Source organism: Lacerta agilis, chromosome 3 (assembly GCF_009819535.1).
Source record: "Lacerta agilis isolate rLacAgi1 chromosome 3, rLacAgi1.pri, whole genome shotgun sequence".
Classification (NCBI taxonomy): Eukaryota; Metazoa; Chordata; class Lepidosauria; order Squamata; family Lacertidae; genus Lacerta; species Lacerta agilis.
The window spans coordinates 60,750,423-60,775,730 of record NC_046314.1 but is presented as its reverse complement, the minus strand read 5'-3'; the positions used below and the strand labels follow the sequence as shown (position 1 = coordinate 60,775,730).

Sequence of the window (25,308 nt, the reverse complement as noted above, 5' to 3'; positions counted from 1 at the left end):
TGACTAGTAAAGAGATTTTACTATAGAGGAGTTTGCCCATCTTAACCAATGCCTGCCAGCACTTCCATAGGAGAAAATATTAAAGCAGTTTTATTTCAGTGGTACCCAAAAATGATTTTGCATGTAACCAGACGCCGATAAGTGACTATATCTGAATTCAAAAAGTCATTATCTTAAACTTTGCTGTTGTCAGGCTGAAGACAGAAGTTCCAAAAGGTATCAGCAAAGAGTATGGTAGCTGAGTGTCCTTAACATGAAGCAATTGTTTTTCATTATGACAACTTGAGCCCTTGAATATTCTGTTTCAGGTTGAGCAGCTCTTTCTCTTGCCTCGTCTTCTCTTGCTTGAAGGCCAATTTGTTTGCTTTCTTCTCCATTCTGCGTTCCTACACAGACAAACCACTTATTTACATTTTAACAAAGAAGTTCCCAAAGCAGTTTCCTTAATAAAATAGTATGCAGCCTCTGCAGCCCCTCACATGCTCTCCAGTCATCTGTGGAAGACCCTCCAACCCTCCCAAACAGTTTTTGAGGGATGTGCGGGGAGAAGGAGGAACATGAAGCCCCTTCCAGAGCATAAATCCATTCTGTTTGTGCAGAGGCAGCATTGGATACAACCCAAATGCACCCTCCACAAGCTTTGGAGGGCACCACACTGGCTATTCCATGCTACATATGCTGCAGAAAGGCATCTCGTAAGAAAAGCTACCGGTAGTTGATTTCTATTGTTATCGCTAGTAACATGTAGAGAGTTTGGAATAAAGCTACCGATTTACCAATCCTTTCAACTATATGTATGCCAGTTTTTGGGTTCTTTCTTAGACTTTCAGAGTCTGGGCTGCACTTCTAAATTTATTGTACTGGTCACAAACAATGCAAAGATTCTTGCAAGCAGCCAGCTGCTACGAGCAAAGATCTGTCAAAAAATAGCATAAATCCAATACTGGTATTAGCAATTGAAATGGAACGAAGGAACTTCTGCCCCCTCCTTAACCCATACAGAGAAATACCATTAGAACAAAGCCACATCTTTTCCCAATCAGATGGAGATTAACAATTGATAAGGATCTAATATAGAGCACAATAATGTCACCTTCTGATTAAGTTACATTTACCTACTCCCTTCTGAGACAGTGATCACCTTCTGATCAGGATCAGTGTCGCTGTGGTGCTCAGTGCATATTACTCTCTGCACCCTTTATTTCAAAACAACAATTTAACATACTGTAAAAGGACAGAAGTCAAAAGACATATGATGCAGAAATACGCCTGCATACGCCTAACATGGTCTCAGTCTGCTTGGTTCTTATCTGTGGGAGACAACCTGGAAACTGAAGTTATCCAGGTTCATGTTCAAAAGTTAGGATGTAATTGGCTCTGGTTCAAGTTAAAACTGACCAACTACTTTAGTCAAAGTGACAATCAGACAAATGTATTTACTGAAAAAAGTGAAAGAAGCCTACCTTTCGTTCTTCTTTGATAGCTTGTTTTCTAGCTTTCCGATCTTCTTTACTCTCATTTTTGCAGCGTGGTTGTGTGGCTACTCTTGGCAGGTCACTGTCGTTAATCATTTCCATGCGCTCGGCCTGCTTAGCTGTAAGTCCTCTTCCGGGCAAAACACCCAGAGGGATTCCTGTCTTACTTGACACTTCAATTGGTTTGGGCTGAAAAGTAAGTACATACAAACTTAACCAATCTTTTTTCTTCCCCCACCCCTTGCTATACTTTTTCATGTCATATATAAGCCAACAATAACATTGTGGATTTCTTCCCCAATCAGCCCAGTCCAAAGTTCATTGCAGCAGAACCTATAGGCCCTAAGTGTCAAATCAATGGGGTATGATTAAATAATTAAAAAATGTATTCTTGTTCTGTTGCAATATTTACTAAATGGCTTCCTTATACATGTTGAAAATCTTTGGCAGATTACATAGAAATTACTTGAAACTGTGCATGTATGTTTAGTATTTAAAGTAGAGAATAGTGATATTTTTTTAGCTTCTGATTTCCAGGTAAAACAAGTTACTAAGAACTTGTTTTCTATGAGCAATAAATGCAAAAATATTTAATACTGCTAAAAGGAAGAGAGAAAAGACACCAACCAGTCTATGCTGGATCAGTTTTGAGTAATGACAAAAAGGTCTGAAGAACAGTTACAATTCTCCCAAAACACATAAGCTATGACCACACATGCTATTGGGATAGGGAACTAAAGAACTACACAACTACAGTAGTTACAGGTATGTGCACCCAGAGACAATAATCTTCCATGCCACATGGCTTTTAATTTCAAAAGCCATTTTCAAGATAGTAAGGCTTGCTATTTTATTTTTCCTTTAAAGCAAAAAAATCCCACTAGGCATGCTGAAATTCTTGGATGTGCCTATTATTGGTCAAAATTCTTTAAATGATATAAAATAGAAACTTCCATTTACCTTTTGTGGAACCTCAATAAGTTTTGGATGATTGTATAAGTTTGAATAGGTACCTTAAGGAGGAAAAAAAAAACATACACAAGTTTGAGTCATCAATCAGTTGTTGCCCCAGTTATGATTTTAAAACTTTTGTTACAGACCAAACAATTTATTAATAACTTCTTATTCATTTGCCTTTTTCGTTAATAGTTACTGTGTGTGCTAGTTTGACACACAAAAGCAGCAGTATAATCTGTGCATTTTTTAGCCGTTGCGGGGAAAAAACACGTAGCTCTAGACACTAACTCAGAATGGATTCGCAGTCCCACTTTTCTTTGGGTTCTTCAATAACCAAAGCTGCAATTTCTTCTACCTCATCTTCTTCCTCACTGGGGAGCAGCTTTGAATCTTCTTTGATTTCAAGACCTTCAAGTTTGACACAGCTTTTGGGGGAAAATAAAAGATTCATGAAGGCATATTAAAAACATTTTAAATTTAAATTTAAAACTGCCTTTAGCTGCTCTTTCATTGATCAGTATCCCTTAGAGCAGCAGTGGCTAATTTATGTTCTCCAGACTTTGTTGGATACCAGAATTCATCAGCCAGTATGGTCAATGGCCAGGGATAATGCAAGTCGCAATCCGGCAACAACTGGTGTGGCAGGTAATGGTAGATATACATTGTTTTTGAAAGGTGTAATTTGGCAAAGGAGTTCCCCTTAATTGCGCATCACAATAAAATACAGACTTGCACAGTATCAGCAGGAATTCCAACTGCATAAAAGCTAAATATTTTTCTCTTAGCACAGCCTATGTTGTTCCCTGCATACCCAGTTGTATATAATTAAAGGTATTTATTTATTTTTCATAAAATGTATATACTGATTGTTGAACCCCACTGAAGTATATTCTCTCCTCCTTTTCCTTCAATCAGATACTTGACAGGACATCACAATTGCCTCTTCCATATCTGACACTCACTTCATAATTGCTGCTAGAGGCAGAGAATGTTGATTACCCTGAGTCAATATGAAGTAAATATCAATACATGTGTCAAGCCAAACATTTTGCCATCAATAGCTATATATTTAAAGGACTTTGGCTTTCTTCTTCTAACATAGTAATCAATCATTGGTAACAGCAGTCAAGCATGAATATAAACAGAGCTTCCAACTGAGCTCTTCCCCCATGAACCAGATAAACCACAACTAAATTAAACAATTAGAGAAATATAGTGTTTTTCATGACAATGCCTTTAAATAAAAACTACTCAGCTTTCAATGTAGTCTCTGGAAATCAATCAGTAAACAGAATACATAAACACTAAACCAGCAAAGACGCTTCCCTTCCTAGCATAAAGTGGGAAAGCTGAAGCTAGGAGCTAAGGCTACCTATGTGAGTCATCATCTTTGGACTCTAAAACATCCCCTCCCCAGGAGGCTTCCCTGGTGCTCATGCAACTCTCCTTTTCATGCTATACAATGGCCTTTTTGATTAGCCTTTTAAAATAATTTCATATTTGTTTTTTTAATGGCCTTTTAATGTTTTGATTGTAGCTTATGTCCAACATTTGTAAATCACCCTGATGTTGAAGGGTTCTATAGAAATTCTTTTAATTAACACAAAGAAATCAGACAGCTGGGACATTCTACGTACTTCTTTGCCTTCTCTCTGTAGTAGTCATTCAAGACTTCCTGTAACCGCGTGCTGTCGCTGTGAATGAAACCTTCCAATTCGGCATTATCCAGTGCTCCAATTTCATCATCGTCAAACTGCTCAAAGAACTAAACATAAAACACACAACACTCAATCCGAATGTATCTGGAACTAATTATATAATGACAGTAACAAATCTGAACCACACAGGGAAAGGAATTCGAGTTTTGAGAATAATTGTTTTCATTCTCCAAATTTCATTCTCCCTTATGTAAAAACTAATACAAATTTTATTTGCTACCCTGCTGATTGACAATAACATATCTGCAGTTCAGAATAAATGTTACTTGATATTGAACAAAAATATGTAAGGTACATATTACAGAGTATGATTGTTTAGCAGTTAGCTGTCTTTCTGTCACTGGAAAAATATGATAAAGTAGCCGTTTACACAGGGCTTTGATCTGCCTGTATCAGAATCAGAGTTTGAGTGAGATAATATTTGCCAACAACCCTTTAAAGCTTCACCAGAATCATCATTGTTAGGTCACCTCACCTTCTCAAATCTCTCATCCAAAAGGCTCAACTGTTCATTCCTTCTCATTACTGAAGAAGTCATGGAGTATTCTGTGAAACGGCTCTTGGTCTCTTCTTGCATGAAAAGAAATTCTTTCATTTCTCCTTTAATCTCACTGTCATCTGACAAAGGACCCTCTGAATCCACATCACTCTGGGTGCCTTCTCCATCCTCTTCATCCATGTCCTCCCATTCATCTTCATCTCCAGACTCCCTAGGAAGAGCAGCCAAAAAGAAAAAGAAACCCAGCTATCTCATATTTTTTAAAAAGAAGTATTAAATACTTCTTTGCTCTTTAGCCAAAATGGCTCTCAGGATGGCATTTGAAAAAGAGGTAGAAAGTGTGCCTTCAGGCTTACAATAAAAAGTCAAAGTATAGAACAAAAGGAGATGGGAAAGGAGGTTGAAAAGCATTCTTACAGTTTTTATAACAAGCACATGTAAACAGCTTGATGGAATGGCTGCTGTAAGGCAACAGCTGAGGGGAAGGGGGCTGAAGCCACTTGGTTTCTCTGCAGCTGCAACTGCAGCTGATGATTATTATCTAGAAGGCTGTGAGGGGCTGGCAGCAAACATAAATGACTTCCTCGCCACTATGGGAAGTAAACACAGGTGGGTCAGGGGTGGTGATGGGCAGAACTCGTGGGTGCCTATGCTTCTTATGCCAGCATATAACAAGGCAGACAGGTGGGAAAAGAGAGGCAGCTGCAGCAGCATTGATTCTAGGAGGCACCCTATGTCCCTTTGCCTCAGTGTCACAGGCAATGATGGACTGGCACTTTGAGAAACAGTAAGGAGAGGACAGGATATTTGGGCGAACTTTAGAGAGAAGAAGCTTCAGAGATTTGAGAAACAATGAAAATGGTTGGGGGAGGATGAAGCTGAACTCTGAATGTATTGTTTGTTTTGCCAGAAGCCCTAAGAATGAGAAGAGTCTTAAGCCTTCCTTGGTAAAGAAATGAAGTGCTCAATAGGTCTACCCTAAATTGAAGGTGGTACACTTGAGCTTCTGATGGATCTCTATCAGGCTGCTGCTCTTCCTCCTCACCTCATTTCTTTTCGGACTTGTCTAACCAGGTCATAGGTCATTATTTTTCTTATTTTACAGTTAAATAGCTGATGAGGTGCTGATTTTCAGACTGAAAAGTATCTACAGTGGTGCCCCGCTAGACGAAGGCATTCGTCTAGCGGAAGGCAGCCCCACAAGACGAAAAAGTCTATGGGGCTGCCTCGCAAGACGAAAAATTTTCGTCTTTTTTTTTTCTCGTCTAGCGAAAGCGCGGCTTCCATTGCCGCTTCGCTAGACGAAAAACCCGCTAGACGAAAATTTTCGCAGGACAAATTATTTTCGTCTAGCGGGGCACCACTGTATATGAAAAGGAGCATGAAGATAGTTCCTTAGCAACGTTTTGCCCAGTGGCAAAACACAGAACAAAGAACAGAAAGGCAACAAAGGACAGTAATACTTTTCCCATTCCATTACCAACAAGCTTCCTTTTCCTGCTCTGTGCTTCCTTGATTATTAGCCCTTAAAATGAAGTCATCATCAAGAAGATTATCAGGATTGTCGAAATCAAAGTCATCGTCAAGTGCAGCAACAATGTCAGGATCAAAATCCAGCCTAGGCCCTAATGATAGATAAAATAACACCTTATAAACGAATGACAAGCTATTTCTCAGTGTCAGAGCCAAACAGCCAGTTTGCTGTAAACACTAGTCTTTAGCCAAGCCTAGAAAACCATTCATTGTGACTGTTCCCTTTATAGAATTCCCTTCTATGACAGACTCAAACCTGAGTACCTTTCTCAGTGTCAGAGCCGAACAGCCAGTTTGCTGTAAACACTAGTCTTTAGCCAAGCCTAGAAAACCATTCATTGTGACTGTTCCCTTTATAGAATTCCCTTCTATGACAGACTCAAACCTGAGTACCTTTTAGAAGTGTTGCAAGACCCCCCCCCACCTGAATGGGAAGGCTTTTGGGGCCCATAGCTAATTTAGAAAAGGGTGAGAAAAATTAAATTAATTAATTTTTACTGTGTTCTATGAGAAGAGTTGTGTCATAGCATCTGCTTTTGTTTTCAAATTACTACAGTATTATTTTTTAAATTCATTAAGTGATTTTGCTATATTTAAACAGGCTGCTGCCAAATTCTTTTAAAAATACAAAAAGCTGATACAGTAAAACGGTTATTAGTACACAACTTAAAAAACAAACAAACCCAAAACTAGCCTGCATTTCAGGGTAAGTAACTTATGGTACAACTCCGTTCTCATACAGTTTACAAGAGTTTTTCCCCTGCTGTCTGTGGACAAATGCCGGCTCCCTCGGCCTGAAACAAGGTGAGCGCCACACCCCATAGTCACCTTTGACTTTTTTCCTTTTACCTATTCCCCACCACATGTGAATAGAAGAATGAGTATGATAGCCAACTGAGGTGGAAACAACACACATATAAAAAATGTTCTGACAGTGCTTTTTTAAAAAAACAAAAAAACATTGAATTTTCCACAAGGCTCCCCATCACCATCTAGTGCCACATTGTATATTGCACTTAAAACATACTTACCGGTAAAACGTTTTATTTGCAGCTGTATAGCTGAGTCCTAAGTCAGACTTTGAGTTCATCCACTAAAATCAATGGTCAAGTCCAATGATCTCAATGGGTCTATTCTGAGTATTTACAAAACTGAAATAAAAGTTGTGTCCTTTTCCCTGTTTCATAAGACTTACTTCCACCATGGGAGAACCATGCATCATGCAAAAACATTTACCTGTTCTGCATAATTGATGCCAATTTGATTTTGAATGAAGAATAAAGAAATCTATGCAACCCCAAAGCACCTAGAAAATAGTTTCACTTCCTCTATTTTCTATTAGACCACATAGTGATGCTGCTGCCGATAATATAGAAATTCTGCAACAAAAGTATTCTGTAATAATAGATGCTATAACAGGGAGACAGCTTAAGCCTATACTTTGAGAGTCACTTTCTAGAGAGTAGCCTCCATTTAACATAGTATATTGTTAGTAAATACTGTATGGACCAGACTGCAGTGTAAATTTAGTACCTGAAATGGGAGCGGCTTTGTTTAACAATCCCACATCCTCTTCAAATTCTGATGCAAACACTGATGAGGGCAAGTTAATGGTGGGGGCCTAAAAAGCAAAAAGAACAAAACAGCAGTCATTCCCCCCCCCCCCTAAAAAATTACTCAAGACACAAAAACCACAGAATATTATTACTGTTTTTAAAAAATATTTGCCTCTTTCTTCTGAAATTGGAGACACAGCACATGTATGTTCACGCCTCCCCCCCCCCCCCAATGAACTAGTAGCTGTAAGAATTTCTTCTACAGAGGCTTCTCTGGAGTGCAAGTTGACAAGCAAGGCTGATGGAATCCAAAATCCTGCTTATAAGTAACTCCTGGAAAATGTCCCAGGTTTTTGGTGGATGCACAAACTATGATGTATGTTCCATCACCACTAGCCAACTTATTAATTGATACGTGTTTGGTAAAAATCTTCCCTCTACATCTCTAATCCTTCCAAATGGCTGCCAAAGAGACATACAGCACTCCCCAACCCCCATCTCGTAGGTTGAAAAGGGCTTCTATAAATCTGCCTGATAGAAACTGAATTTAAAATTTACAAAACTTTGTCATTTGTGTTATTAGCTACTATTATTACAGACTTATTCACACCAATAGTAGATAAAAAGCCATGTTAGTCCATTTTAACAAAATTCACAGAGTCAATCAGTGAAAGGGGCAACTGCATTTTTGTCCTCAATGCTACGGTACATTGCTTTTGAGCGTAGTTCTTTGTGGCAAGGCTTACAAAATAAACTGATGATAATGCTTAGTAACATTTATATTCTGAGAGAAACATATGGCTGAGGTTACAATGTAACTCTAAAGACCAGAAGCCTATCTCTGTGACTTTGTGATGGTCACAGAACACTTATGGCTGCCTTAGTAACAGTTGCTAAGGAGGGAGGTTTCAAGATGACTGAAAATGACTAGTGGGAGAAGTTCCCTTTGTTTATAGATGGGCCAGGTGTAGAGTAAAATGCAATTTGCTTCCATCAAGGGGTCCATAAATTCAACTGCCTGTTAGAATTTGTTCATGTAGAATCACAGACTAGTCCCTGAAAGAAGACCAACAAGTAAGGCTTCTCTGACAGGGGCAAGGACACGAGTGGTCAGAGGCTCTGGCTGGAGGGAGAACAAAAGGCCAATCTGTCAGCTGGCTGCCAACTAGATGAGAGCAGAGCTCAGCTTGGAAAGAGTAATGCTGGCAGTCTGCGAGAAAACTGCTGGGAAATGAGCTGGCAGCTGGGGAGAGCACAAAGGCATGCTTTGAGGTAGTGGTGAAGCTTCAAGTAGGCACCAAAATCCAGAACCAGAGGGTTTCAAGATGAGCTCTTGACCAGAGGGTGAATTTCAGCAAACATCTGAACTATTCTAGAAGTCAGTAGGAAGAAGTCTGCTGCTCAGCATCAGTTCCTCCTTATGGCTGCCCGGTGTGAAGGTCAAGCAAATTGGGTCCCAGGGAAAAACTACTGGGGGCTTATCTGGCTGCAAAAACCCTCTAAGATGTTAGGAACTATAGCAGCAGATACACTGATTAACTGCAAACTGTACACTTAAGTAATTGCATCCTACCATCTGAAAAGCAACACTTGTTTCCTTTTTGTGTAAATAATTCACTTAACAAAAAAAAGTTAAGTCTCTAGTTGTGTTGTCAATCCCATGTCTATGTCACAGGAAGCAGGTTCCTGGGTTTCTTCAAGAGATAGAGGATTTATTTTGGTGGCAGTGGTTAAAGGTTTTATAGTGAATGCAACATTCATTAAGGCTTGCCTGAGAACTTTATTAGGTATTACGGTAGGAAGTTCCATAGACTGAAGCCTTCAAAGATTTCTTTAAAAACAACATACTGGTAGGTGTGATATCCGCAATGTTTCATCACAACATTTATTAAGTTAGACGTTTTCAGAATACTTTATTTAATAATTTCAGTCCTGTTTTTAAAAAAGAACCTTTTTAACATGACTTTTTTTTTGCTGAATGTCCTTATGAGAGTATCATGACAAGTGCATTGTGTACTTACTGGAATTTGCTGAATTTCCTCTTGTACCTCTCCTTCTGTGGTCACAACAATCCTGCCTTGTTGACTGGGTATGCTTGATGGAACAAGCTCAGAAGGTCCAGAAGCTTCTTTGAGATGTTGCAGGTAGTCATAATCATCATCAAAGAATACTCCATATTTTCTCTGTTCCTCTCTTCTTTTTTCATCAACCCCCTAAATGTTTTTTTTGAGGGAGAGGTCCCAAATTTATTTATTTATATAATAATTCCAGTTATGAATCACTTTCCTATGAAACATTTCAAAGCAGTTTAACAATAAAAGCATCTGTCCACTATTTTTGCTAAACATAGATTACAAGGAGGAAGCAAATATTTCAGGGAGAAAGCAGGCACTTTGGATACAGTAACTTTCTAAACACTTTTTATAAAGTGTGTGAACACAGATTTTAGCATTCCGTTACCTCCAAGTAGCCCAATTAGATTTTTCTTTGAACTATACTTCCTTGAAAACTACACAGTGTAGTATGTATGCCACATGGTTTCAAAATGCAAAAATTGTAATGCAAATAAGTGCTAGGGAATTATTACACATTATTACAAATACCAAAACTTCAAGGCTGAAATAATTTCTGGCTCAATCCTCTGAAAAGTAAAAGCTCAGCCACTTTCCTACAACACTGTATTTTATAACCACCTTTTGTGCAGGTAATAGAACTCTTTGGGGTGCAGTGTCATCTGCTGCCAAGGGGTCCCTCTGACTTCTGTGTACTAAATGAAAGGTTACGGCTTTTTTCTTTTCTATGAAGGGTTTCTTCCGCCTGTGAGGCTGCAAAACAAAGTAAAGATACTTAAGAATCCCCATAATTGACAACTATATGGACTGCATTTGACTGCAACTTCCAATAACTTTTACAAGTATCTGAAATTGAAAAGCAAAGCAAATTAGTCAAAAGTTGTTTGGTTACAGGCTTACCCACTGATCTGATGCCTGCAGACACACATGCACTCGGCACCCACAGGATATCATTTCCTTGCTGGCTTGAAATAAGCATTCTGCTATAGCAAAGAGATTAGGCTGTGACGTGTGCTTGGCTGCATGGTGTATGTGTGCGGTACCCATGAAAGTTTTGCTGGCTTTCAAAACTGACAATCCTTAGGTTAACAAACACAAACTTGCAGCAACCAACATTTATGCACTTGTTTTATGTCTCTGACATGGGCTTACAGATTTCAGCTTCTTGTAGGAGAGATCCTGAGTGTTCCAAATACATTTTGCCTGGTGGGTAAGAAAGCCAGAGCAGGCTCAACCATGAGGCAGGGTGAGGTGGCTGCCTCAGGTGGCACCCCCCAAGGGGCAGCATGCCCGTCCAGCCAACCAGCTTTGTTGCTGGTCTCTCTGCTGGTTCAACTCTCTGCCACTCAGCACTGCCACCAGGCAGGGTTGAGATCTCCCCGCCAGGTGGTGTGGCAGAAGGTGGTGCAAAACCTCTCTGCTGGGTAGGAACAGGGATCTGGGATCTGCTGCTTGTCGGGTGAGACTCAGCAAGGGCTCCTCAAGGAGAAGCTCTTACAGAGCTCTTACACTCCATCGTAAGGATGACAGTGGCACATTTCGCCTCAGGTGCCGAAACACCTTGGGCCACCCACGAGGAAAGCAAAACAAATATGTTTCTTCGTTTGTTGTACAAACAAAAATCAAGATTACAAAAGTGATATTTGAGAGACCTTGGCTGCGTACACGGCATACATTTAAAGCACATCTCCTCAGGAATTTTGTGAAGTGTAGTTTTGCTGGGAATTGTAGCGTGTTGAGGGTCAGCTATAGCTCCCAGAGATGAGGGGAAATGCACTTCAAACGTATGGTGCGTATGCAGCCCGTGTCATCTGCCTCCATTTCTGCTCCACTGTTCTTCCTACTGAATCCACCCACAACTGCTAAGAAAATGCCACTGTGGCCATAGGTCTCTCCAGCCCCGTCCCGGCAGGGAAGAGGCCGGAGGAACAGCCGAACTTCTCCCGAGGCTGCCAGCGCGACCCCGCGAGGAGGAGCGCCATGCTCAGAGCGCGCGCGCAGGCTCCTCCTCCTCAAGCCGCCTTCACCTGCCCAGCGACCTACCATGGCGCGAGGACACGGACGTCGCCGTCGTCACCCACCGAACGTTCCAAGACCCCTCAGCACACGAGTTTTTAAAAACCAGGACAGCAGCTGCCGGTGCCCACTCTACTTCACGTGCTTCCGGCTCCGGCGTCGCTCTGGTTTTCCCTCTCTATGGCGTCCGTTCGTCAGCCATCGTTAGGACATACCAATTCATACTAGGCTGCTCAGAAAGAGGGGGGCCGTGGGGGAACCCACTCTACTTCTACTTCATTTGAATAGCACTGATGTATAAATACTTATCGTTAAGAGAAAAAGTTGCCGTGTCTGCTATTGTACGAAGTTACACAGAGTAAAAAACAAAAACAAAAAACCACCCCCAGCAAAGGAGCTCAATGATGTTGACCCGGAAGTGCTGGTGGGAAACGGAGAGGCATTGGAGTTCTGGTACAAATTAAAATGCCCCGCTCTTGGCCGTGAGTCTCTATGATCTCAAAGTGATGTCGCTCTATCCCACGGCATCTCAGTGGTGAAACCTCTGCTTATTGGGAGATCTGTGTGCTTGAAAGTAATACGGGCAAATGAATGTGGTTGTTATGTACAGTATACGGAAAGCACCAATGTGTACTGCGATGACGTGTGACTTCATTTTTGTGGCATCTTTCGTGTGCTACAGTCTACTTTATCTTAGGGGTGATATGAAACTTTCTTTCACCATAGAGAGTATTCAGGGACAGGGTGACATATTTTAGCCCCCCACCCCACCATTGCAGAAATTAGGATATATTTATTTCTGCCTTTCCTTGTTGTTTGCTTAAAGTGATAGCTCAGGAACTGTTTTTTGTTTGTTGTTTGCTTTAATTGCTGTGTCAGGAGCTTTGTTTATTGATGTATGTATGTAAATACTGGAAATAAATGCTTTATGCACAATCATGCCACGGCAATGTATAATAAAAACAGGAACACGGACACATACGCACAAATCCATGGATACATTAAAACAAACAAACAAACAAACAAACCCTAAAACAATGCAAAATAGACACTCGTGGCAAAGACCCATTTACCCAGCTGGGAAAGCCTGTGTGAACAAAAATCTGATCTGTTGTTTCTTGACAGGAATGCTATTCCACAGAACAGGGGCAGCCACACTGAAAGCAGTCCTCCAGGTGTGGCAGGCTTCTGAGATCTTTGGAACTTGCAAAAGAAACTCCTTCAGAATACAGTGATCTACTGGGCATTTAAGGGGTAGGGTCTGTCAAACAACCTGATCCTGAGCTGTATAGAGCCTTAATTGTTAGTACCAACACATTCAACTTGGCCTAGTAGCAAATTGGCAATAAGAGCATATCCCCCAAGCAAGGTGATTTGTATTAGTTTGCCCCAAGCAACCTTTCGTGATATGAAAGTTGATGAGTGGAACAAAGTAATTAAGGTGCTCACATTGTTTCTCAAACTTGAGCCTCCAGCTGATGTTGGACTAAAACTCCCATCATCCCTAGCTCACTTCATAAGAAACAATTGGGGCAGAAGCTGCCAAGAGGAAGGTTCTAATTAAAGGTGCAGTTGACCTGTGTTAAGTGGAACTTCTCAGTAAACATAAAAGACCTTGGGTAAGGGAACAGGCATTGCTAGGTTATATAGCTCAATATTAAGTCCTTAATTAAACTACTGTTTTAATTTCTACTTTTAGCCAATGGCAGAAAAACATTTCCTCAGCCGTGCAGTAGCCAGGATTATTTTTGGGAGGGGCAGGCCTTGGGGGGGGGGCAGAACCGACTTGATTGGTCAGTTAGTTATTTCTATTGTTTAACTTGATCGGGAGGGGGCTACACCCATGGCCCCCCGCTACACCCATGGCCCTCTCCAACAGTTACATTTCTGGGGTCTGAGTTTGCCTATCATCAATACAGCTCTGTGTTCCTAACCCCTTCACATGTTAACTAGCATCATTAGAGCTGACTGCCCATCTCCTACATAAAGGAGATGCACCTTCAAGCATTCCTGCCCTGCCTTTCTTGTTCCATTGCTCACCTCTTGCTTGCTTGCTGTGGGAAAACAAATGAGAGCCCTGTGAGAAATGGTATCAGGGCAGGAAAAGAACAGTGGTATCATCTTTTGTGGCTGTGTGTGTGTGTGTGTGTGAGAGAGAGAGAGAGAGAGAGAGAGAGAGACAGAGACAGACAGACAGACAGACAGACTCACTCCAGGTTGTTTTGGAGAGAGAAATAAGGAGGTGAAAAACTGTTTTCAGTATGAAGTTTCAGTGCCAATTTCTCTGGGCAATATCCAACTAAACCATACTCAAGAGAATACTAACTTGATTTCAGTGGGTCTACTTATCGAGTATGACCACCATTAGGGTATCACCATTTTCCTCTCATGTAGCTGAGGAGCAAGCTTTAGACCATGTTCTCCAACCAGTAAGAGATAGGAGTGCTGAATTTACTTCTGCTATTCATTATGATATGTTATAATACAGCAGCATGACAGAACAGTTTCACTTTATTTCTGAACCCATTTAACTGACTGCAATGAAGGAACGGAACAATATTATTTTTCTTTGCTATGCAAGGTATTCAGATTTTTCATTAGGTTATTAGTAGTTGTTAGCGATATCTCTGTGCGCCTACCCAACATTTAGAAACTATGTGTATCTCAATATGATAAGACTGGGAAATACAATTAGTTTTTATTTTGGAGGTGTGGGGAATACAGCCCACTGCACTTAATGCAAATATAAATGTATTAGTAATTTTACATGATAAAATATTAGCAGCTTAACTATGTGTCCACTTTTTAAAGGTTTCTGGCTGCAATCCCACATAAACAAGTGCCATTGAGCTCAGTGGGGCTTAAGTCAGAGTACACACATACTGGACTGCACTGCCGGACATTCTTAACTTTTATAACTAAAGCTAACCCAGAATAATACAATACAAGTGTTGAGGTAAAAAATAATAATTAAGTGACAGAGACCATTTATTGCCTGAAAAAAATACATATCTTTTATAATTAAGAACTAAACAGGGCACATAGACAAAAATAAATTGTAGTATGTACATACATTAAAAAGGATAAATAGCATATATATATATATTGTAATACTGCAATACATGCCATTGTGTATTTCAGGCCCAGAAGTTTCACCGTGTACATTAAAAGGATAAATAAGTGCTAATATAAGACAATTTTTAGTGTAAACAATGTCATAGGCTTATAACAAGCCAACATACTCAGGGCCAACATAATAAAGCACATATTGCCTCTCTCACCACCGTATACTGTTTAAACTTAACTAAACATGTATTCACAAATACAATTACAAGATAGTATAAAAGTAGACAATTTGCTTCGCATTATTAACACACAACAAATACAGGCTGTAGGTTCCAAGGCCTTTCTATAATTTTCACGAGGTCCTTTATGGGGATGTTGTAGGGACACCTATGGAACAACCCTTCCCCACACAGGCACAGAGTCCACTGGCTGAGAGATCCCTGAAGGGCATGGCAGAGCTCTGGTTTCACCTGTTTGGTACATTGATATAGAGCGCACCAGACCCTTTTAGGGAATGGGAGATAAGAACCTAAGACTGCGTCACGACAATGGCCCCTCAAGTACAACATCCTGTTCCCACAGTGGCCAACCAGATGCTTATGGCAAGTCCACAAGCAGGACCTGAGATCTGTGTTCACCTTCCATATCCCAGTCCAGCCCTTTCCCCTTGACTTGATCAAGCAGGCTGGACAAAGATATAAGAAATGTGCAGAGGCAGCCTAATTCCCCAGACCATCCTGACACAATGCCTGTGTACATTTGCTAAAAGAGGAGAAACAAGGCTCTGTTATGTGGTCTGGGTTCTCCCCACCCCTCATTTGCAGACACAGTGGTCACATAGGGAAGGGCCGTGCCCATACTAATATTCTCTGCACATAGTCCCAAACACGAAGACAATGTAATACCCATATATTCTGTTGCCAGCAAATGATGTTGTCTATCAAAAAACGTCTGCACTTTCTGCCCTGGAATGGCCAACTACGAGAGTGCTGGCACACGGCAGTAGCATGAGGCTGTGCAGGTTAAAGGGAAAGTCTTGGCAAGTGATGAACAGCTTCTAGGTCTTATACTATGTACTCTGATCCAAGAATCCGTTAATGTAGCTTAAGCTATAAAGGGGGGGAAATAGACCCAAACTACTTGCTAAACTGCTTTATTGTTCACTTTCATTTCTGTTTGGCTTCAGAATTTGATTGTCAAGACTCGCAGCCTAAGCAAGGCTAGAAGTCAGCAATTCAGCCCCGACTTCAAAAACCAGATTTTTCAAAAGGCATTTCAATCTGCATCTTTTATTATAATTTCATATATTGTTCTTCCTCAACATGTTTCTCAAATTAGTACATGATTATGGAGGACCATGATTTTCCTTTAAAAAAAATCTATGTTGCAATCCTGCACATAGTTGCATGTTCAAAAGTTCTGACCACACCCTACTGCCCAGTTGTGCTCAAGATTGTAGCCTCAATGCACTTTTAAAAAGCATGATAGTCATTTATTATTATTATTATTTAAAAGCCTATGAATCCAGCTAGGACTAATTACTGGCAAATTCACTGGCACTGCACTGTATTGTAAGCCCTGTTTATGAAGAGAGAACTTTCTGTTCTTCACTTGGCTATAAAAAGTTGAGGATTCTGGAACAGCACACACAGAATTACTCACATTCTTGGATTTGCACTTTAAAGAAGTTATCCAATACCCCCATATAGCATTAGGTTACTTTCATGAAGAATGCTATTAATTTTGCCCTTACATTATTCTATTGGCTGACAGGTAGGGACGCTCTTCTGTCTGTTTCTAACATACATGAAAGTGGATTCTTACTACTTCCTGGCAACAATTGCCATCAGTTCTTTTTTTAAATAGCCATTAAAGGTACAATTTACTCTGAATAAGATGACCTCAATACCATTTCCTCTCTTATTATGCAACTGCTTTCACATTCCTTCCAGGTTCTCTCTTAGATTCATCACTTTTGTTAAATGACAATGACTTCAGGTTAAACTGCTGCAGACATTTCAGTTGCAGTGCACTCTTGAGATGCTGTGCTCTCCCCATGTTAAGTTTGTGTCTGGATTGCAGGATATTTTCAAACACTTATGGACGGTGAAACCTGCAGTAGGTTAAAAGGAAAAATAAACATTTATTTCAAAATCTCACTTCCTGTTCCTGGAGATTTAGCATGGGTCCAAATATCTGTAAAAGCCAAAACATTCAAATTCTGTTTTCTTTGTACAGTATATGACTTGAATCTGTATTTCAAACATGTTTAAGACTGAACTGAGTAACATGCATATAAAATGCCTGCTAAAATGTTTAAATCTCCATGACTGATGCATGCTTATTTGCTCTCTGTGTGCTGTTGGATATGGAATAACGTTCTAATAATTACAGAGATGGAAAGGATGAAAGTTGAATGGACATTTGTGGAAGACAGAAGGCTTAAAACTTGTGATTAATTTTGACCTCTTAAAACTGGGGGGGGGGAGATGTTGATGGCAATCCTTTATTTAGATTACATTTAGAATGGTTTGGTAATCTTTTTAAATTTAACAGCAGGATGCCTTCCCACTTTGCCTATTACTTTAAATTAGGGGATTGGCAATTGCTTTGGAGATGGGGGAGAAAGTACTTTGCATTTCCTGTCTCTTACATACTAGAAATAGAGCTTTTTGCCTTGTTGCATGAGTTGGAAAGAAAAGCAATATTTAGGGAACAGGAGGTGCAAAAACCTTGTGTTTTGATCATGTCAGAAGCCAGCCTCAAAAACACAGACAACATGGGCTTCTGTAAAGCCTACATGTAAAGCAGTCCATTAGAGGAACCACTTTGTAAGGTATTTAGAATCTTCTCCTGTCTTTAGTATATTTTGTGCATTTATTTGAGACATTTATTACATAGTGACTCGGGGTGCCCCACTGGAAAAACAAACTGAACGGGTGGTATACCAGTATCAGCCACCACTGAAAGTTACAGCGATGTGCAAAATTGTTCATGTGCCAAAGGAACATGTTGAAAAGCAGCAGAATGAAGCTAGCATTCCAAAATGCAACTTGCCTACTACTGGTACAGACTTAAGAGCTAAGAAGTACAGTCGTACCTTGGTTCTCAAACGCCTTGGTACTCATACGTTTTGGCTCCCAAACGCCGCAAACCTGGAAGTGTGTGTTCCGGTTTGTGAACGTTTTTTGGGAGCCGAACATCCAACGTGGCTTCCGATTGAGTGCAGGAAGCTCCTGCAGCCAATCGGAAGCCTCGCCTTGGTTTTTGAATGGTTTCGGGAGTCGAACAGACTCCTGGAACAGATTAAGTTTGAGAACCTAGGTATGACTATAATGGTGCACAGAGTGCAGTTGGACAAGGCAGGATGGCAGGCCAGACATGATAAACTTCCCTCTTTATACTGGGCTTTGCTGTTGCTATATTCAAATAAGCTATTCATTCCAAAAAGATAACTAATCCCTCCCCTGCCTCAGCTTTAAGTGAAGTTCATATGTGCTACATCAGTGAAAGCAGAGGCAGGGACAAAAAACTGTGGATAAATGCATAGCTATAAAGCTGGCTTTTATTTGTCAGGAAAAGAAGTGAAACAAAGCTGATGAACTTTGTCAGGATGCTGATTGCTCATAAAATCATAAAAAGTTATACATGTTCCTGGTTGTGTGTAATAATTTCTGTGAAGAAAAAGAGGACACTGTGCAGTTAGTCCATACTTCAGGCCCCATTGCCACAAGCATTTGTACCAAGCATTTGTATCACGGGCGGGGGGGGGGGGTGTTAAAGCACCAGGCAGGCTATAACACATTGCTAATGGTCTGTGTTCAACAAGGTGAACCACAGGTTGTAAACCTGGTATATAAGGAACCTAGTAAGGTATCAGAAAATATTGCTTCTGAAAATTGAAATACAATCTGGGTTGAACCCTCAAATTTCCTTACCTTGTAAACTGCCGACTCTCTTCATGTACTTCCATTTCAGTGCTTTTAAATTCATTTAATTCTTTCCTTATTGCTGCCTAGTTTAAAAAACAAAGTATGAGATAAGACTGCACACACACACACACACACAATGTAATAAGGTAATGAATATATATATTATGTAATGTATTCTGGAAAGAGCAAAGTATTATTTTGTGTCTAGCCCATTTTTATGTCATAACATATGCAGTTAAACTTCTGTTCTCTTCCTATCTCAGTGCAACCCCATATTTAGTCAGTATGAATATTGTACCATGTAAAGTTGTACACCATGATGTTTTAAGTTTAACTAAAAAGACAGACCCACCCCCAGAACCGACAGGTGAAATCCAATACCTAATCCAGAAAGAGACCCCCCAAACCCCACTTTAGATTTTACATCTATGGACTCGTGGCTGAATAGCTGCAATCCAGGGCTGCTTCACATGTTCCACTTACATGGTAGTGTCTGATGGTCTTGCTCTTATGTCAGCTCTTTTACAATACACAAATACTCATGTCTATTAAAAAAAATGTGCACCACTGATCTCTCACAACCTCGGCACACCTACATTCTTAGGTGTGTTTCACAAGACACAGGAAATGACATACAAGGCCCTGCTATGTCGTCTCAGCTCAAAGTCAATTTTTTCCTTCCCATCTTCTTTATCTAAAACAGTATTTATGCTTCATAAGATAATTCCAATAGAAAATGGCTCTAGCTACAAAGAGTGCTGGGAAGAGAGGTCTTGCAGAGGTAGAGACAGAAAGGGAACCAGCCACCTGTTTAATGGGCATCCACAAAGTGATTGTAGCGGAATATAGTTCTAGTGTAAAGGTAAAGGTAAAGGGACCCCTGACCATTAGGTCCAGTCATGTCCGACTCTGGGGTTGCGGCGCTCATCTCGTGTTAATGGCCGAGGGAGCCGGCGTACAGCTTCCGGGTCATGTGGCCAGCAGGACTAAGCCGCTTCTGGCGAACCAGAGCAGCGCATGGAAACGCCGTTTACCTTCCCGCCGGAGCGGTACCTATTTATCTACTTGCACTTTGATGTGCTTTCAAACTGCTAGGTGGGCAGGAGCTGGGACCGAGCAACGGGAGCTCACTCCGTCACGGGGATTTGAACCGCCGACCTTCTGATCAGCAAGCCCTAGGCTCTGTGGTTTAACCCACAGCGCCACCCACGTCCCTAGTTCTAGTGTAGTAGATGACTAATACTTTATGCATAGCAATTGCAAAGAACTGCAGGATTCCTGTCTTTCTTGACGGAGGACAAGATATGAGGCATGTAAGATGAATAATGCTTCCTGTCTAGAAATTAGCTCCTATTTCACTTTTCTGTAACATCAGATGAAATGTTTGGACATTCTAGGCCTTTGTTTTCAGGTGGCAGATTATTACTTTACATTGGTAAAGTACATTGGTGTACTTTACATTGGTAATGAGAGTTGACATTTAAAAAGAAAGACTAATCAATTTGCTACCTCTTCATTTATTCCATAGTAATTTTCTAAAAAGGCTAGCTATCTGCGTACAGCTATTACCACAAATACTTTTATGATAAACACTGCTTTTCGCCCCCATCGCTCCATGAAGGTCATAGCTACTCTTATTCTATGCTTGCATTTTGTTTTGTTTTTTGAAAACACCATTAATATCTCTCAATAATCCTTTATAAAAGGCATCTCATTAGAAGTAGAAATATTTCAGTGCAGGACAATTGCAGCACAAAACAATTATTATGCTGTGTCACCACAATGATATATGTCTAACCGCAGTCTCCTGTTTCAGCAGAGGATTATCTTGCTTAATTCTCGTAGTGATGTTGAAGCATAAGAGTTACGCAATAGCATATGAAGTGTTAAGTACCAGAACAGATATCTCCTACTTTAGCATATTAGGCCAGAATTAGAGACCTCCTCTCATATTCCCCTCAATACAGTCATGTGTGACGTGGAACCTTGACCTGACCAGGGTTTCTAACCACATATACAGGCCATACATGTATATAGTTGCATATGTCAAAGGTAAACGACCTTACTCACAACCCAATACATAGTGGGGCCACGTGGGTGCAACATGGGGATTAAAAGCTGTGGGGTTTAGGGGTTTAGGTGTCAGCACCTAAATAGAATTTACACTCTCCTTTTTCTGACGGTGATGTTCAGTAATGCGAAACTGTCAGAGAATGAAGTGGAGCAAGGCACTGGGAACTTGCAACATGGCGATGTCACATCATGAGTTTTTTGTTACTGAACATTAGGTGTGGGGAAAGAAAGTGGAGGTAGGCCAGGCTGCCTAGTTCCAAACTTAGTAGCATTTATTTCCTCCCTGGAATGCTGGAAGAAGCGGGAGAGGAATGAAGGCTGCATGCACCTTGAACTATGGTTTAAAGCAGGCATAGGCAAACTCGCCCCTCCAGATGTTTTGGGACTACAACTCCCATCATCCCTAGCTAACAGGACCAGTGGTCAGGGATGATGGGAATTGTAGTCTCAAAACATCTGGAGGGCCGAGTTTGCCTATGCCTGCTTTAAAGCAATAGTAGGGAATCTTTTTCAGCTGCAGGGCTACATTCGCTTCTAAGCAACATTCCCCACCAGTGGTGTGTAGAGCCAGAAGAAAAAGTGGACAGAGCAATGGCAGCAACTTTTACCTTTGTACAGTAGACTAATTTCTGCACAAACTCACTCATTCCTCTTTATCCTCCAACCAGAAAATAAATAGTTGTGAGAGCTCAAAGATAGCATTCCAGCTATCAAAAAATAAATAAAAAAAATATCCACCCAAGAAGGGTGTGAACTAAGGCTGGGGCTGGGGGCTAGGGTGAGAAGATACGGCCTGAAGAGAACTCCCAGGGCCAGACAGGGAGAGTCCCTGGGCCAAAGATGAAAACTGGACCACTACATCTGGTCGGTGTACTTTTCCTTCTAATTGGATGTGCTCTATCCATGGGCACATACATATATTTGGAAGCAACCTCTGCTGCAGGAATTAGCAGCAGTCTCTGATGGAAAATATAAGAGCAAAGAAAATTTTCGAGATACAGAAACAAAGTTGCATTTTGTAATCCATATTTGTCTCTTGCCTTGTCTGCAGGGGTTAACCTTGCCCAGGGCTTGTCAGCACGACGATCATAATCTGGAGAATCTGTTACTTCCACATACTCATTAAAACGCAGGATTCTTCTTGCTTGCAGCTCAGCCACTGTTGGTCTCAGACTGAGCTGTAAAAGAAGAATAGGTGAACAAACCAAAGGAAAGCAGAACAAGGACTAGTGTTGGAAAAGACACACCCTGCAGATAAGCAGAACCCAATTTGTTTTCAGGTTACCCAACTTTTCATGTTGGTGACACATTTTTTAGACATGCATCATTTCACGACACAGTAATTCAGTTTTCCTAGAAAACCGGTGGACTGCCTGCTCCCTTTCCAGCCCCAGGAGGAGCACGGGGAGTGTTCACACAGCACACCTACACGCAGCAGCCGACACACCAACGTGTCGTGCATGACACACAGTTTGGAAATCTCTGGGTTACGGAAGACATTTTTCGTACCTTTCTGCTGAGACTGCGCTTCAATTCTCTTTTAGCTTCTTGTTCCTCTTCTTCATTCTTTTCTGTTTTGAGATGAAAGAGAGAAAAGGTAGGAATATTTAAAAGGAATGTTAACTACTGTATAGCACTAGGCTGGTTTGAGTACAAAAGCTTCCAACTTTATTCCTAACTCATTCTGGTTTCCTCCCCTTTTTACTTCTCAGCACGTTACAGTCACTGTCCCAGATGAGGAACAGTAGATGGGCAGCCCTCATTATTACCAATCAAAGTAGAGAGAGCAAGAAACCCAGAGAAGCAATGGTTAAACTGAATGTGCCGTGAATAACCTTCGGCAAAGTGGTTGCTTTCAGACATCCTGCATAACAAGCATTCATCCTGATTTGAGGGGAGCTGATGTTGTATCAGAGCCAGTGTCATTCCACATTTTCCAGTATATCTCCCCATCACTTTCCTTGTTGAAAAAAGTCCAGTCTTTGGGGGAAGCAGGTTTGTTGCACAAGGCCTCCCAATCCACTATAATTGGGAGCCCTGAATTTGCTGGCATGTGATTGAATCCTACCAGAATATACCAACAATCTGGAAGCACCAATCCTGTAAGGTACCCTCATACAGTGGTGGAGCTTCATGCTCTGGCACCGGGGGGGGGGGGCGGAGAGCAGGCAGGGCAGAGCTGATGCACATCCCGGGGGCATGGCACACCGCCCGTAGGGGCGTGATGTGTGTCTTGGGGGTGTGGCACCCAGCACGGGGCAGGAGGTAGCTGCGATGACAAGCTGCTGGGGGCGGTTCACTCTCCCCGCACTCCTCTTCCTCTTCCAGTGCCCTCATAGCCCTTCGCCTTGATCTTTCAGCACCCCTTTTTATATAATACCATGCTACCTCCCTGTTTATTTAATTTCACAGGATTTTTGTCCACCTGACCGACTCTTTGTCGCGCACAGTTCAGTTTTGTGCTCTAATGTAATCCAACAGCATAAAACTGAATTTTCCATCATGTCCCTCTGGGGATTACCGGTAGTTATGTTTATACAACTTTGTAGGCTTGCTAAGGAAATGAAAAAGAAAAGACAAACAGAGCTCTGGGATACTGGAATACTACAGAAAGCAGATTCTGTCTGCTGGTTTTACATGTAGAGATAATCATTAATATTCTTCAGCTGGCACATAGAGCTATGACATTTTTTTTCTAGAAAGCCCATTTTGGCAAGATGGCAAAGCCCACAGACATTAAGGCTCCAGATCTGCAATTTGCTAGATATACAATGGGTATTAATGAAACTCGCTGCAAAGGAGTGAAGATATTTAACCTTCTTGTTGTCATGCAAACTGCAAACTAGTTGCATAGGCAATATGCCATGGTCACAAAACAAAATGTTTGATTCAAACAGCTGTACAATGTTATAAAGTATCTTCATTCACCTGTCATGGCTCAGAATTCCAGGAATGCCTCTAAATTCATATGACCCAGATTTCAGGTTTCAAAAATTAAAGAATCCAAGAACTCTGGACAGACAGGAGATCAATTTTAAAGTCTTCAAACAGTTTTATTAATATAGAAGCAAATTCCAGTCGAAATAAATTCCAGTTTTTTGACAAGGCCCTGTTTCGCTAATTCCTCCTCAGCTGGAATGTTAAGAAATCCTACGTTAGAAATAACTCTTATAATACTTATAATATATTATAATATAATTATAATATAATAAGTACTTATATACATTATACCCTTTCATGAAACCATTAGTTATGCAGTTTATACCAAACTAAATCCATAATTTACACAGTATATAACTAAGAAAGACAGCTTACCTAGATTTTCATGGTCAAGGTGTACCAATTCTCTGTATGCCTAACCAGTCAAAAAACTGGAATTTATTTCGACTGGAATTTGCTTCTATATTAATAAAACTGTTTGAAGACTTTAAAATTGATCTCCCGCCTGGCCAGAGTTCTTGGATTCTTTAATTTTTTACTTCTGGGTATTACCAAGAACTCCAATTTCTACACCAGATTTCAGGTTGGCATCTGATATGATCATGCACTATCTTAAGAGTCTCCAAGAAAAAGAAATTATTTCTGCATCACACATACACACACACACACACACACACACACACACACAGACAGCTCCGCTTACGTCTTAGGATGTTTCTCTGTTCTAGTTCTTCTGAGGTAGGCCTCTGGCTAAGCCTCCTGCAAAAAGAAAAAAGAAAAATAATGCATATTTTCAGTCACTAAGACAGAGAACTGAAATGCAACAGCTAAATTTATATTCAAACCAAAAATTTCAAATGCCAGTTTATACTAATGGTGACTGTATCAAATGCGTTGCTGAATGGGGTTAACCTGTGTTTTGAAATAGATGCATATTTAGCATTTAGGTGTCAATATACTAATGTGCTTAACAAGTCTCATTAAACCTTTCACAAGATCAGCTGTGTATCTGAATTTTCTTATTTCATAAAACGTATATAACTGCTTGATTGTTCAAAAACAACCCTCAATATCATAAAGCAAATAATCCATTAATTAACAGTGGGAGACACTCATTTATTTCACCATCCTCAGGCAATGCATGAGGGAATCTATTCAGATGATGCAAGAGGAAAATAAAAGGCTAGATTTCAGGCAAAAGGCTTAGAAAAACATGCTCAGTTAAAGCAAAATGCTCCTTATGTCAAATAACTTCAGAAGTAGTGCATAAAAGTTGTATCAATGTAAGATGTGAATTGATCAGAAAAATTACCCAACAAGATGTCTGAAGTTTAGATTTTTCAAGCCAGCCAAGTACTTGTCATATAGCAAAACAAAGCAGCAACCACCTGCAGTTAATATGATTCATACCTGAAATGCTATTTGTTTGTTTTGCTTTATGTATTTGGCCTAGCTTCTATCCAAAACACAT

At 40.6% G+C, this 25,308-nt stretch overlaps 2 protein-coding genes across 6 annotated transcripts in view; both read right to left on the bottom strand.

The window, feature by feature from the left end:
* On the bottom strand, positions 1-11,978 carry LTV1 (LTV1 ribosome biogenesis factor). Its single transcript, XM_033143925.1, has 11 exons — positions 11,854-11,978; positions 10,432-10,563; positions 9,760-9,951; positions 7,716-7,803; positions 6,130-6,274; positions 4,626-4,860; positions 4,070-4,197; positions 2,721-2,857; positions 2,436-2,488; positions 1,464-1,664; positions 1-386 (listed from the first exon to the last, which is right to left on the bottom strand). Exons 1-11 carry the CDS (start codon positions 11,854-11,856, stop codon positions 273-275), a joined length of 1,428 nt encoding a protein of 475 aa, XP_032999816.1. The 5' UTR covers positions 11,857-11,978; the 3' UTR covers positions 1-272.
* Positions 11,979-14,777: 2,799 nt separating this feature from the next.
* PHACTR2 (phosphatase and actin regulator 2) overlaps positions 14,778-25,308 on the bottom strand; it is an 89,705-nt gene continuing 79,174 nt past the window's right edge. For all 5 annotated transcript variants that reach the window (XM_033143921.1, XM_033143917.1, XM_033143919.1 and 2 more), the window contains 5 exons: positions 24,541-24,596; positions 22,407-22,468; positions 21,938-22,075; positions 18,831-18,907; positions 14,778-17,005 (listed from right to left, as the gene is read on the bottom strand). In XM_033143921.1, the coding sequence (XP_032999812.1) occupies positions 16,990-17,005; positions 18,831-18,907; positions 21,938-22,075; positions 22,407-22,468; positions 24,541-24,596 (349 nt within the window). In that variant the 3' untranslated portion in view covers positions 14,778-16,989. The remainder of the gene's footprint in view (positions 17,006-18,830; positions 18,908-21,937; positions 22,076-22,406; positions 22,469-24,540; positions 24,597-25,308) is intronic.